A 15209-nucleotide genomic window follows, 5' to 3' on the forward strand; every position below is an offset into this window, starting at 1 on the left:
GGATTGCATGCTTCTTGAAGACACGAGGATAATGTTCCCAAGTGCCACCAATTCAGTTACCACTCAGAAGAAGAAAAGGCTCCTTCTAATCAGGCCTCCCCGGGTAAGGGTTTACAAGAGGACCCTTGAGGTCAGCGCTAATCTACCAGCTTCCAAGCAGCTCCTTTAAAGGAAGGCGGGATTGCCCAATTTGCAGGGTAAACACGCTCCTTGGGGCTGAGGAAGCGGCATGTGACAGCCAGGCTGGTGAGAGAGAGAGGACACTGTGCCCGGACCCTGCCACCCCCCCACGGGGCAAAGGGTGGCTGTGCCTGGTCCTGGGGATGGAGGAGAGGGAGAGGAGGAAGCTTTCTTCATTTTCTTTATTAAAAAAAAAAAAAAGTTTATTGCAAAACTCAGTGTTTTTGAGTATTTCCAGAGTCCACGGGGTACGTTACAAACAGCTCGGTAAATCCCGCTTTGAACGCATTAAAGCCTGCTCCTGGGTCTGCTGCACCCGCACACACACAAACGCACGCGCTCCCCTGCTCGTGCCGCTACAGACAGGAACAGAAACGTAGGGTGAGGTCAGTGACAAACGTATTATTTGATCTGTATTGGAAACTGTGGTAAGAAAAAAAAAATAAAAATCATTAAATTACAGTAGAACCTCGCAAATCTGCAGAACAGGGAGCTTCCACACACACGCAAAACCTGGAGGCCTTACTCCACTTCCAAGCAGAGGTGTAATAGCAAAGTGCTGTAGTGAGGTCTCGTGTCACAAAGACTTCAATAATCTTACAATGACAGGCTACAGAACATTTACCAAAATGCTTGAAGTATCATAAATTAACAATAAATAAACAAAGGTACACCTTAACGCAAACGTCGTTATTTGTTCATTTACTCACTGATTCACAAAACTCGAGTTGTCTGTACGGGGTCTTCCAGTCCTGGGTGCAACGCAGCGAGGTCCTGCTGGCCGTGATAAAGTGCTGAGGCAGAGGAAGGACGCGAGACCGGGGGTCTCGGGCAGTGAGGATGAATTGCTCGAGCCACTTGGTTGCAAGAGTGCCTGGGTGGTGTGTTTTTTTGTGTTTTGTTTTTTTGTTTGTTTTTTTTTGGACATCTAAGACAGAAAAAACAAATCAAGCACCTTCCCAGAAAGAGTTGTGGTTTTTTTTAACAGATTGTCCCACATTTCTATGGCTGCTAAAATGCAGACAGGTCAGCGTAGCAGTTAATGCATGATGCCGCTTCCACTTAAATACACAGAAATGTTGGTTTGGGGGTGGTTTTCCCCTTCCCCCCCTCCCCAACCAGAACAGACTTGTTTCATTTGTCCCCCTGAGTTGCCGAGAGGCGTTAAGATGCATATAGGTGGGTAAGCAAGCTCGTGTCACCGCCAGGAGGGATCCCTCCCGGTCAGACTAAAGGAACAGCCAGCACCGTGGCTCTTAGCGCTCCCTTCCCACCCGGGATGTGCACAGACTCCATTTCCTACTGAAGTCAGCAGCAAAAAAAAAAAAAAAAAAAAAAAAGCCTTTTGCAGACACTGGGGAGCCGGGGAAGGGGGTACAGCTCCCAGCAGCCGCCCCGTGCCCGCGGGGGTGGCACATGGTGAGGGGCTGGGTAATGGGGGGGGGGTCCCACCCTCCTTCTGTGATGGGGCAAAGGGCTCCTGTGCACCCACAAGCGAAGGGTTTGGGCACATTAAGACATCCTGGGCCAATGCTCCCTGGGGGTGGGCTGGTGACGGCAGCGGAGCTAGGTCCATGGACACCAGCTGAGGCCTTGTGGAAAGAGATGCTGGATCTGTAGTTTATTTTTTTTTTTCCTCCTTTTTAAAATAAAAACTGGGTTACCTAAGACCTACCTATTAAAAACAGCTACACTCTATGCTGTAAGAGTAAGATTCCCCAACAATTTCACAAGCTAGCAGTACGAGATCGGTATTGAAGAGATTGATGTAAAGACTGGTTTCCATTATGCAAAAGATCATTTTTCCTCTCCTGTTATTTAAGCTAACCTCCTTTAACAATCTTAGAATAAATTAATAAATACTAGTTAAATTAGAAACAGTACATCAGATCTGGCTATCAATAGAAAACAGTTATAAGGATCCAATCAGGAGAAGAAAAATGATCTTATGAAATATGTGCAGTAATAACTGGCCATAAAGACATACGGAGCCTCCCATTTCCCAGCATTTGTGATGTTCAAGTTAATTAGAAGAACACTAGCAACGGTTTCAGTCGGCTATCTAGCCTAGCCTCCTCCTCAAATCTAAAACACGAGTCCGTGCTCTTCCAGAAGGAGGTTCTGTTGGCTACTGGTGGGGTAGGAAATGCTTGTCTCCAGTTCGTAGCGTCGGTGTCTCGACCGTGTGGAGCTGGTGGCAGGGGCTGGGTGAGGACAGCCAGAGGCTGAGCTGCTGCTGCTCTCAGTTTTTCTGGGATCAGTCGAACCTTTACCTGTGTTTGTTTTCGGGAAAGCAGGAGTGCGCATCACATCTTCATGCTAGACAGAAGTTACTCTTATGTGGTTATCCGTATTTTCTATGGAGCTTCCCATTGTTGGTTAAAAAAGTTCTTTCTAATAATAATAATAAAAAAAAAGAAGAGTTGTTGGTAGCAACTGTTCACATTTAAAATTTCACATTCCCTTTAGAATGTAGTTTTAAAACGTGGAGCAGAGCTGTTTCCCCAGTCTCACGCCGAGTACATTAGATGGAGAAGGAGCGGGGTTTCTTATGCCGCGCTGTCACTGGCTTTTCCTGAATTTTCTGCTTTTCCAATATCCATTTCAATAAAGTCATCCGGTAGGTCTGGTAGGACCTGGGCCGCGCTCTCCTCTGGGCGCTGCTGCTGGCGCTGGCACAGCCCGGCCTTGCAGGGTCTCACCAGGGAGAGAAACACGGCTCCCAGGACCATGCCAGCAGCACAGGAGTAAAAGGCCGAGCTGTAGTTCTGCGTCGTATCCACTAAGACACCTACGGAAAGCGCATTTACAGCCGTTAGCCACGACCGGCTCTCCCTCGCCCCTCCACCCCTCCTGCAGGGTTTTTAATCCGGGTACCGCTGCATCATTTCATTTGCAATCAAAAGATACTCAATGGCAAACAGATGCTACCCAAGAGTAAAAGCACCGTGTTCAGGGGTACGTAGTGTTGCCTTCGGGGAAGTCAGAATCCCTTCGGGCACCGCAGGGACGCTAAACCCGAGAAGCATCAGGCATCTCTTTATTATGACAGAGACTTCGCCGTTCTGCAGGGTAGGGCAGAAAGGCAGGCACAGCCAGAGCCATCCGCTTCTGCGCTCGCTAGAGCCTGAAGCGGTGCCAGTTTTGGGTTTCCAAGAGGAGCAGGGGAGCGCTGCAGCATCCTCCTTCCCTCTGAGGCTCCTCGCCGGAGGCTGCCTCATCGGCGGGACTCTGCAGAGCTGCATTGCAGCAGCGTTCTGGCTCCGAGAGCCTCCCAACACCAGTTGCAGGGCTCTTAGGGTAGCACTACAGTTAGCGCTGCCAGAACACTTTCGAGACAGAGATGGGCTGTCAAGCGTACCAAAATAAAAATAAGATTAAAGTTTTAGAGTTACCTGCAAGGGGTGGTCCAGCCAACCCAGCTAAGCTTTGAATGAAGACGTAGACTCCAGCCGCAGAAGACATCTTTGCGATGCCCACCACGTCGTCTTCTGCCAGGAGGGGAATATGGGTGCCCGCTACTGTTCCCAGCATGAACCCAAAAAATACGCTACATGTCATCAAGCCCCAGAATTCAGAGGCAAAAGGGAAGGCAAACAAGGCTACCGAGAGCAGAACAACGCAGATGAGTTCGATGTAAATCTTGCGGATAGGCTTTTTGTTGAGGACCCAGCCGGCTGAAATTCTTCCGAAGACCTCTGCGATGGCCATGGCAGACAGTATATACGCAGAGTGGTCTTTGCCGATGCCAAGGCTGAGGCTCAGGGGAATGATGTAGAGGGAGGGAGCGAAGAAGCCCAGGGTAGCGAACAGGCCAAAGAATGCATAACAGATAAAGCTACAGTCTCTCATCACAGAAAAGTCCAGTAGTTTGGTTTTTGGTTCTGGAGGGGTGCCGTTATTGTCAACAAGGATCTGTACGTGTTCCTTTGGTTCTTCACTTTTCGGCTCTGCTTTGGTTTTTCCAGGCACATTGCTGGGTGAGGTAGTTATTTCTACTCCTGAGTCTATGGACTCTATTGAGGTGCGTGTTTGCTCGTTTTCAAGCATGTACTTTGTCTCCATGGGCTCTTCTGGAGGCTGCGCTTTCACTTCTTCTTGCTCTTTGACGATGATGGGTCGCAGCAGCGATCCACAGATGACGATGCTCAGCTGCAGCACCCCCACAGACAGGAGGCTGTATCTCCAGCCAATCTGCTCCTTCAGAGCAGTAATTGCTGAGGGAAGAGGGCAGAAGAAGAAGAAAGTATAACTGGAAAAGCCTGTAGTTACACCAAGGAGCTATTTGAATTTACAGCTAGGGAAGGAGCTGGAGCTTCATCGCCGGAGGGTCCCAAGCCCCTCAGCTCGTGCAGGGGCTGAGCAGGGGTCCCTCCTGCCCTGGGCCACCCAGGGGTCCGGTACCCACGTTCCTCCCATCGGCTGCAGCAGACAAGAGCTAGAAGTGGCATTTAAGATCTGGCTAGCGGAAGCTATCCTCTAGGTAGCCACTTTTGAGGTCCCAGTGACTCTGGGATGCGCGAGAACGAAGGTGGTGTTATTTTTAGTGAATGAGAGCAAACTCAACATTGGAGTTTCCTCTCTCTGCCGACCCCACCCTGAAACCAGCTACTAGAGGAAGTCTCTTAGCTCTGCTCAAAGGTGCTTGTCGCTGCTTAATTACAAGCCTTCACTTGCAACGGGTAGGGGCTGAAAGCCTGCAGAGCCAGAAGACCACCCGAACCGCAGAGGAGAGGCGGTGACCGGGACGTGCTGCCTGGGGACAGGTCCCCCAAAGGCCGGGAGCGCTTTGGCAGCCCGTGCTAAGCACAAGCCCACTAACCTTTAGGAGCAGTTATGTGTACTGCTTGTGTTTTAAATAGCTGAAGTTTCTCGGTCTTATTTTTAGCCTGCGATATCTATATAGGGAGCCCATCAGGCTGCGTATCGGGAAGGCACGTCCTGCTCTGGCAGGCGATGCTGGGAGAGCTCAGGCATCTTCAGACCCGTCTCTAGGATTACTTGTAACCCTGCCTGAGGGCAGGAGTGTCATGGGCACGTGAGCAACCACCTGTGGGCTCCAGCAGCTCATGGAAAGGTCCATGAGCACCCTGGTATGGGTGGTTTGGGGGAAGGATGGGAGCAGCGCCCGGCTTTAGGCAGGAGGGTACAAACTCCCGGGATTCGGGTACTGTACCTGGTGCGAAGGAGAAAACAGCAAAACATTCCCCTGTGGATGCCACTGCTGTGACCAGCGAACGTCTTTTGTCAAAATACTGTGATAAAATGGTGACAGTCGGGAGGAAAGAGAGGCAGTATCCGAGGCCTGTGAATAAATGCCAAAAATTGCCATAACAACAAGTAAAGGAGGGGGAAACACCGATGCGAGAACACGTTAAGTCAGCTTTCCCAGTGGCGAGATTACAGTAGCATTTCGGCCAACTCGGCAAGTCACCCTGGAAGAAAATCATTGGGGAAACCAGAATGTTATTTTTTTAAATTGGAGGGGGGGAAAAAAAGAAAAAAAGAAGAAAAAAAACAAACCAAGAGACCCAACCTCCCAAAGCTTCCAGATAATGCCTTCTCTTCCCCAGCAGCCAGCGGGGTCCGCTTTGAGGACCTCATCTGCTTAAAGAGTTTGGGTTGCTCCCCTACGCGAGGCAAGCTCCCGGCCAAGGATGCGAGCAGGACATCCAAGCCAGATGGGAGAGGGGGAAAAGTACCAGAAAAAGAGAGAAAAGAAGAGATAGAGGTTAGAGGATTTGACCCCGTGAAGAGCTTTCACCTCCCCAGCGATCCCAGTCAATCGGAAGCAATGGGTACAGCTGCACTAGCACAGGGTCTGCAGGACCGAGTCCCGAGGTGGTCCCCAGGGTGACACAGGGCAGCAAGCCAAGCCTCGAGCCCAGGTCAGCACCTCCACCAGGAGGGTGAGCTCAGCCCAGAAGGGACAGCAGCGCTTCCCAAGTGTTCCCAGTGTCATGGGAACACTTTTCCCATGACACTTTTTTTTTTTTTACACGAGTAAAACCCCCCTGGCCAAAGCCGCAGAAGCGAGCAAAGCTTTTGGAAGGTACAGGAACAGGATGACTCACCAGAGATGACACCAATGGTGACATACATGTCCACAACAGTACGGGCGAAGGAGGCAGTGACCATGCCGGTGCTGATCAGCACCCCTCCAGCCATCACCACGAAGCGGTGGCCGAAGCGATTGCTGAGGACCGTGGAGAGAGGAGCTGGATGGGTGGGAGAGGAAGAGAGCGGTGGTCAACACCCAAGTCAGCAACTTCACCAGCCACCATCTCCTTCAGAGGCTCTTCTCGTACCCCTGCCCAGGTCCCCGTGACGTGCCACCTCCCCTGCCCACTGGACTCATGCAGGAGAGCGTCACCCCAGGGCCATCGTGGAGCACCGCACAGCTCACGGCACTTGCGATGGGCTAAAAAAGTCATCAGAAGAGATGAGACGGGTGTGTGGCAGCCTGGGACAAACCTGCACCAACACCCACCGACACCAGTGGAGCCGAGCGAGGCTTCAGTTATTTCTAATCCTTTTCATGACAAGGGTAGGTTTCAAAACTCCTGTTTTCACCCCTTGCCGATGAGGTCAGGCCAGTGACATGGACCATGTCCCTGTACCGCACAGAGGACCTTAGTTGCAGCTCAAAGGGCCGAGAGAGACATTTCTTGGTATTTCAGGCACACGCAGCCTCTGGGCTTTATGGCTGTCATTTAGAGACAGGAAAGTCGCAGGTGCCAGGTCCTCGAGTGCTGAGTCAGCAGCACCACTGCCCCTTGCACTCGCGCCAAACGCCTGCCCCTCTTACCTGTGAAGGTCTGTACAAACACACATATGGATATTATCCAGGATATCCTGCTGTTGGTTTCGTCAAAGCTTTCCATCAGGTCGTTAAAGAAGACACCGAATGATTTTATGATGCCGTACGTTAGAGCTTCCACGAAGAAGAAAGCAAAAGCAACTGTCCAACCCCATCCTCCGTCAGGCACTTTAGTATAAACATTTGGAGCCGTGCACGGCATTTTTACAGCTTTGACAGTCATTTTTAATCTGGAAGAGAGGGGAGAAGGAGCCAGGCATCAGTTTAAGCTGAATTTTACTAAAAGAAGCACAGCCTGGCAGCTGCAGCATCCCTAAGGCCCCACCGGTGCCCGTGCTGCCGAGGGATTACATGCAGGAGTTGGGCTGAAGTTTCTGCCCCGTCACCCCAGGGGCTCGTCTCTGCTGGTGCCCTTTGAGCCCAGGACCAGACGCTCTGCTCAGCGCCCGGGCGAGCTGTTCCCATCAGCAAAACCCAGCGCCCGGGAGCCGTCATCTGTATTTTGGTGCGTGGGGGTGGAGGGATGCAGTTCGGGAAAGATCCACCGCAGGACCCGGTGCGGGCTGGTGGAACCGCAGAACCCCCCGGGAGCACCCGTCCTCCCTGGCCAGGGGTGGCTGGTGACGCCTCGGTGTCACCCATTTGCTGCAGGCTGGGTCAATGATACAACCCACCATTGCACCCCGGGGTGTCCTAAACCCACCCGGGGGCTGCTAGCCCTCGGGGTGACAGTAACACCTCGGGAACCTGCCTGTTCCCCAAAATGGCTGCTCCAGGGCTGCCAACCCCAGCTGCAGCCTGACAACAGGGGGTGGGGACACCCCCACTGCCACCAGCTCCCCATGCTGTCCCCTGCACCCCTCGGGGTCACTGCCTCCCCCGGGGCAGGAGGAGCCTGAAGCCCCCATGGGCTGCCGGGGGGCTGCAGGGGATCCCCCCCTAAGGCATGGGGGGGTGTGTGTGTGTGGGGGTGTGTGTCTCTAGTCCTTCCCTGTAACCCGGGGGCCGTGGGGACAGTTTTTGTCCCCTACGGTGCTCCTCGCCATACCCGAGCACCGCCACACCTGCGTGGAGGGGGGGGGAACACAGTCCCGGCGTCGAGCCCAGCGGCCACCCTGGGAGGGGGACAGCGAGGTGGCCGCGGGCTACCGGCCCGTGGGCTGCCGGCCCCCCGCCCCGCGGGCTGCCCCCCCCGCCCGCCGCGTCCCGGGCACAGCCCGAACCTGCGGCTCCCGCGGGCGGCGTTTCCTCCCCGCGCCGCCGTCCCCGGCAGCCACCAGGCATTTCCCTCCTCCATTTTCTCCTCCGGCTCATCGGCACCGCTTTCTCGGCGGAGGAAGCCCCAGCGGCTCCGGCCGCGCTCCCCCCGGCCCACCGGGCAACTTCCCACGGAGGAGGAGCAGGCGAGTGCGTGCGCGTCGCCGGTGGCCGCCGGCGCCCACCCGGGAACCCGCGAGCGGCCCCGCGGGAGCCTGGCTGGGGTGGGGGGATGCAGGGACCCACCCGAGGGGTGCCCTGAGCGGGTCTCAGCCCCCCTCCCTCCCCCCCCCCCCCCCGCGGACCCCTCTGCGGTGCCGCATGGCGGGTGCTCCCTGGGGGGCAGAGGGATGGAGCGAGGCGTGGGCTCCAGCATCCCTCCGGTGCTGCCTGCGCCCAGGCTCTGCTGCAGCCCGGGGGGGGGGGGGATCGGGGGGCGCAGGCAGGACCACCGCCGTGTGCCCAGGCGGGAGTTAAGCCTCTGCCCAAAGTTTGTGGGAAGTGCCTGGATGCCCCCCCTCCCCCGAGAGAGGCACCGGGGCTGCAATGAATTCCTGTGTCACTGCACAAGGCACGGGGGAGATTAGATTAGAAGGAAGCACGCTATTTAGAAGAAGAAAAAAAAAAAAAGAGAGAGAAAAAAAACCACAAACCATAAACCTTGGCGTACATTATGTACATTTAAAAAATTAAATTACGATGAGGGGAGGAAAAATAAAAATTAAAATGCCAGAGCTCAGGGGCCCGGCGCGCCCCCCCCCCCCCCCCCCTTCCCTGCATCACTTTCCCAACATTTCAGACCTGATTTCTGCATCGCCACCGCCGCACCGGCTCCTCGGCGGGCGCCGGGGGCCGCCAGCTAAAAATAAAAGGATGCGGGGAAAAAAAAAAAAAAAAATAAAAGGGAGGGAAGCAAAAAGGCAGGAAAAAAATTAAAAAATAAAAAGAATTAAAAAATAAAAAGGCAAACAAAGCCCCCCCCTCCCCCCTCCAGCCCCCGGGCGGGAGCCCACTCACCGGGCGGCGCTGGCTGCTGCGGCGGGGCTAGGGGCTGCCCATGGCCGGGGCTGGGCGACCCGGGGCGGCGAGAGGAGGCGGCCCCGCTGCCCGCCGGCCTCCGGCCGCTGCTGCTCCCCGCTGCCCGCGGCGGCGGCTGCTCGGCGCTCGCTCCCAGCCCTTTATATACCGGCTGGAGCCGGTCTCCGCCGGCGGCTCCGCAGCGCCATGTGCGCGCCGGGCCCGGCTCGCCCCAGCGCCGGCACCGCGTGTGCGGGGAGGGGCGGTGCTGGCGGGGGGGGGCGGACACCCCCCGGTGCCGGTCCCGCTGCCAGCCCCCACCCCTCCTGTCCCGGGACCGGCACCTGCCGGAGCGCTCTGGGCTCACCCCCCCCCCCCCTCTCCCCACGGTGCGGGGGCGGCCGGGGTTGGAGCGGCGCTGGGTCCCCGCCGGTTCGGCGCGGCGGGGGTGGGCGCCGCTTCTCCCCGGGGGTCGGCGGGAGTAGAGCGGCGGAGGAGGGGGGGGCGGCGGGGGGCAAAAACTCCGCCGGTGCAAAGGGAAGATGGGAGGGGAGGGTTCGGGGGGGTGAGCCCCCCGCTGCACCCCGTGCTGTCCCCTGTGAGCGGCACCGGGGGTAGTTTGGGGGCGGAGGGGGGCGCTGGTCCATCCCGTCTCCCCCCACCCCACCCCACGGCGGGGGGTCTCGGAGCCCACTCCGGTTTGGTGCCGAAGTTTTGAAGCCCGTTGTTCGCAGAAAAGGCCTCGGTCTCCTGGTGGCAAGAGGGATGAGATGGTGCCAGGCTGGGGGGGGCGAGCAAAGGGCACCCCCGCACGCTTTGGGCAGCGTGGCCAGGACCCGGCCACCTGCGTCCCTCCTCCTGGCCCTGCAGCGGCGGGATGTAGTGCTCGGAGCATCCCGGGTTCGGGATGCAGGGTCGGTGATGTCCCTGGAGCATCCCGCGGTCGGGCTGGCCGGGGTCCCGTTTGCCGTGCGAGGTGCTGGGCGACGGGACAGGAGCAACTGGGACGGGACAGGAGCAACTGGGACGGGGCTGAGCAGACGCCAAAGCCCTGTGCACCGTTTCTGAGGACACCGGTGTGCCCTTGTCCCCTCCGTGCTCCAGTATTGTGGGCAGCGCATGTTGGATTTTTAGGGGAAAATGTCTCCTTTATGTAGGGATTTGTGAGTCAAACCGGAATCAGGCAAGACCAATTCACCACCTACCTGGGTGGGGGAGGAAGGCAGCGGGGGGGTCAGAGGTCTGGCACAGAGAACACGGGGCAGGGGTCCTTCCCAGCAGTGCCTGGGAAGGGGGGATGGAGCTAAAGCGATGAGCACCTCAGGGTTTCCCCTAAATTTCCCTGAAATCAGTGAAAAAGAGGGAAAATGCTGACAGCCCTGCGTTTCCCGGCTCACTCTGCCACTGCGTCCCGCTGCTGGCCACGATGCGCTGGGCACAGAGAGATGCTGCTGGGGAGGTTTTGGAGCCTGGCACCGTTGCTCAGGGCTTGTGGGCGAGTGACTTTTGCCTGCAGGTAATAGCAGAGGGCTCAGGGTGGGGCGGTGACGGGTCCCCTCCTCGCCCACCCCCCCGCCCCGGCCCGGGACCCCACCACAGTTTGCTGGGTTAAAGTGCAACCTGGGGATTCTGGTTCCTACCCCTGGAAAAACCACCCGGGTTAAAATGTTCCTTCGGTGCCTCACCCGCCAGCAAGGGCTGCCACGTTTGGTTTGGCGGGAGTCCCTTCCCTCGGTCACAATAGGAGTTGCAAGGGGGGTGGCGCAGGTAAGGGGAGCAAAATCCTGCGGACTTCTGACAAACCAGGCAAATGAGCTGTTGCTTTCACTCCGTGCCTCCGAGAAAGCTGCCGCTGGTTTCTCACGGCAGCGCTGGTCCAACGGCCGCTGCCTCCACACGCCACTGGCGCTCTTGGCCTCGCAGGCAGGTTTTGGCAGCTTCACCCCTCCCAGTCCTGTCCCAAAGCAGCTAAAAATCCAGGTGCTGGTCCATGGGGAGCGATGGGGACTGTGCCCCGTGTGTCCCTGGGGAGCTCCATATCGCCCCGTCCTGTGGGAAACCCCTTCCTCCCAGGGGTTTTGCCTTTCCCGGGTACGGATAAAGGGCGACCACCTTGTCTGGCCTCAAGGAGCCGATATCCCGTTACACAAGCTTTTCCTTGAGAATGGGTCGCCCTCCCCGAGCTGTAATTCTTCCTGGCAGTGACAGTGCAAGTGGTTATGGGACAACAAAAGAGGTTTGTGCCTCCAGGGGAGAAATAAGAATGCAAATATCTTTGGCATGAAAAAACAAAGGCGATTTACTCCTTGGTATTTCTTGTCAGTACTTTGCATCTGTCTCTGCTTCACCTTCCCATTCCTTCCCTTTGGGCTTTCCAAGCGCAATAAGGCTTCAGGGGGTGATGGGGGCCGGAGGGGCCCCGTGGGAGGGCCGGGGCTGATGGCCGGGGCTGCAGCCTCTCCGGCCCGGGCATTTGCAGCTCTGCTCTGAAATGCTTTTCCACACATGTTGTTTGCCCGCTTTGGGGGCATTTTCCCTTGGAGAGGGTTTGGCTGTGCCTTGCCATGATTCTTTGCCCCGGCACATCCAACGCCAGGACGTGCTTCTCCATCTTCCCGGGGACTTTTGCACCGTTCCCAGCCGGGGTGCGTGGCCGGCGTCTGAGCGCTCTGTAAACCACAGCGAAGGAGAGCAAGCGTCCCGTCAGTGGGCATAAATCAGCCGGGAGCTGGGAAACAGGGCAGGCTGCAAACAGAAAGGGAGCGCGGGCCCCTGCTCTCTGCCGCCGGATGGGTCAGGGACTTCCAGTTCATTTATTCTGCTGGGGTTCGCCCAGCCCTGCTCGGCATGTGTAATGTTTTTTCTGAAAGACCTAGCAGTTAGATGGGTGAAAAACATTCTCCTGTCTCAGGAGCTGGCAGAAATCCTAGTAAATCTGCAGAAGTATGTTTTTGTCAGTGCTGCTTATTCTGTGAGGGGAACTAGTATAAACTATTCCAGTAGAAAACCTTTTCCTGGAATAAAGTCTTGACTCTGTTCAGAGCATTGTCAGGACAGTTGTACCAGGAACGGAGCTTTGCTGGTAAACATCCTGGGACCGAGGAGTCCTCACGGGGCAGGCGCAGAGCTCCTGCACCCTCTGCCCCACGGAAAAACCCCTCCCAAGGCACCTGCCGCCCGGCGCTGTGCTCAAATCGAAAACAAAATCTGTGCGAGTTTAGTTTGGAAACAAAAGGACTTGGTTGGAAACAAGGATTGTTTTTTTCTGCCCCCCTGAAAGCCTGTCTGTCCCTGCCGGGATGTGCCACCATCCATCCCCTCCAGGTCCCTGGTGGGGTTGGGGACAGTGCTATGGGCCACGCCATGGGGGCACGTCCCCATGCCACATCACTTGGCTTCTGCTCGCCTGCCTCAGTTTCCCTGACCCCAGCTGGCAGGAGGGGTGATGCTGGGAGCCCCTGGGGTGGTCCGGGGACAACAGCCAGTGCCCGCTCCGGTTTGAATTTCCCATCCCCTGCTGTGTCCTTATCTCCCCGCTCCTGGCAGCCGGGACGGGGATGCCTGCCGAGGCTTTTGGTGGGAGAGTGGGGCCGGCGGCGCGGGTTTGGGCCCGAGATCAGAGCTGGGATGCCCTGGGTGGGGTGTGAGCCCCGGAGGCTGGCAGGGGATGGCTCAGCAGGGCCGGGTGTGCTTCAAAGGGCGGCAGGTTTTTCTGGGCTCTGGCTGCTGCTCTGCTCTCCAGGCAGGCGTGAAAATGTGAAAGAATGTGAAAAATGTGAAAATGATCGTGCTGGCCCCAAGATTTGTAAACTTCTGGTTAATGTGTAATAAATACGTGACAGATACTCCCAGCGCTGGGCTGTGGCTGCTCAGTGGTGGTATGGCCGGTGGTGGCATCCCCCAGCCCAGGAGGCATCTCTGCTCCCCTGCCCTGGGACCCGCCCCAGGGTGTCCCGAGCAGCACTGGTTGGAGAGGCTTTGGGGCTTTTCTAAACTGGTTTAGCTGGTTTCAACTTATCCCTCGTCTTTCTGTGAACCGCCTTGTCTGGCTTGCAAAAATGCCCTCTTATTTTATTTATTTAATTGTGGTGTGAAGGCCGGGGGTCCAGCCCCAGCGATGCCGGTGCCCACAGCCCAGTGCCGTACGGTGAGGAGCGCGGTGCCGGGTCTCCCGAGGCCTTGGCTGCTGGGCGAGATCCTGCCCAGGCAGCTCCTGGGGCTGGAACCATCAGTGCAACATTTCCTGCTTGGCACGAAGCAAAGGTGCCGCAACACCCAGAGTCACTCTGGGGGAATCTCTTCTGAGTCACTTAATTTTTTGGCAAAAAGAGTTACAAGATGGTCCTATAAGATGGTGGCCTCGTGCTCCGCTGGGGTTTGGACCTTCTGTGGGCGAGAACGGTTCTGCAGGAACCTGGCAAGAGCCACGCTGGCACAACCCACCTTCCACCTCTCCTTCAAATGGCCTCTGAGCATCAGAGATCAAAAAGTTTCGCCTGACGCTAATGCATAAATTTCAGCCCTGGGTGACTTTCCCCTGTAATTCAGAGAGAAGAGTGTGTCCTTTGAAAATGGGTTTGATTGTTTTTGTTCGCCGTGTCATCCTGGTGTCCCTCCCCACAGCAAATGGAAAGGACAGAGGTTTGTGGGCAAACAGCTCCCTTGAGTTCTGCTCGGTTTTTCTGGGTGGTTGCAGGTGCCAATGGGGGTCCCCAATGCACCCCTGGGGACAGGATGGGGTCCGGAGGGTGGGACTGTGTGGGGTGGCTTCATGGAAAGGGTGAGCGCCACCCGCCTCAGGCACGGCTCAGCTGGGATGGTTACACTGAATGTTGTCCCTTTATTTTTAACCCAAAACCAATTCCAGTGCTGGGCGATCTCCTGCTCCCTTGCCCCACGGAGAGCCAGGGGGCTGAGATGGGGCTGAGGTCGCCCTGGGCCATGCCCGGGTTAGTCCGTGCTGTTCCTATGAAGCTGGTGACCCAAGTCCCTGCTTTCCTCCATCCACCCGGGCTCAGCCCCAGCGTGGGGGTGTTGGACCGAAGCAGGGCTGCTCCTTCCAGGCAGCCTCACCCACAGCTCAGCCCACGGACCCACCGTGTCCTGTCCCTGTTAATTAATGTACCGAGAGCTTCGAGTACAAGGAAGTTTATAAATTGATGCTCTGGGCTATGAATTATGAATGGAATCACATCCCTGATCACTGCAGTGCTACACCGACAGTCCTGAAGCTGCTCATCTGAGCCACAGCCCAAAGCTTTTTAAGATGTGAACAGCAAAACCTGGGAATAATTTCCTCTGCCAGCTACAGACCTTTTGGCCCACATATGGGGCTCATCGTATTCCCTCTGCTGCCTCCTGCTGTCCCCTTTTCCTCTTTTGTTTTCCAGTATTCCAAATATTCCCTCTCCTTGCCCTCCTGGTTTGTCATGGTGATTAGTTCCCTGCTCGGCCACGTTGACCATCCCATGGGAGCTGTGTTCTCCACGGCACGTTCCTCCCCCAAGGTTGCTGGTACCAACTGGGGATGTCCCAGCTGGGTCCTGCTGGTCCCCTGGCCACCCCCGCCGAGGCAGAGGTCCCCACACCATCCCCGCAGCCGAGGCAGAGCTCCTCATGCACGGCTTGGTGGGGTTTGGGAAATCTCTGCAGCTTCATCTCCCTTTGGCCATAACTCTGTGCTCAAGACGGTGTGATTCATGGCTCCATCTCTGCCGTCGGTCTTTGGGGTGTTTATCCCTGAACCCCTCCACCACTGGAAGCCTAATCCTGCCCTAATGAACTGTACGTGCTTAATCCTGTAAGCCCAGGTGTTTGTGGGGTGTTAGAGCCTCCTGGGTTTGCCTGGGGTTCTGCATTCTTACCTCCGGGAGCGGCTCCCTCCTCCAGGGCTGCTGTGCCGCCTGCTCCGACCCACCAGCAGCAGCGGGGCGGC

The 15209-nt window shown here is 56.6% G+C and overlaps 1 protein-coding gene across 1 annotated transcript; it reads right to left on the bottom strand.

Annotated features, from left to right (window-relative positions):
* Positions 1–373: 373 nt before the first annotated feature.
* Positions 374–8297, bottom strand: SLC16A6 (solute carrier family 16 member 6). Its single transcript, XM_074160212.1, has 6 exons — positions 8224–8297; positions 6989–7230; positions 6255–6398; positions 5357–5485; positions 3576–4397; positions 374–2971 (listed from the first exon to the last, which is right to left on the bottom strand). The coding sequence occupies exons 1-6, from the start codon at positions 8295–8297 to the stop codon at positions 2730–2732; spliced, it is 1653 nt and encodes a 550-aa protein (XP_074016313.1). The 3' UTR covers positions 374–2729.
* Positions 8298–15209: the final 6912 nt, after the last annotated feature.

Source organism: Numenius arquata, chromosome 17 (genome assembly GCF_964106895.1).
Source record: "Numenius arquata chromosome 17, bNumArq3.hap1.1, whole genome shotgun sequence".
NCBI classification, from domain to species: Eukaryota; Metazoa; Chordata; class Aves; order Charadriiformes; family Scolopacidae; genus Numenius; species Numenius arquata.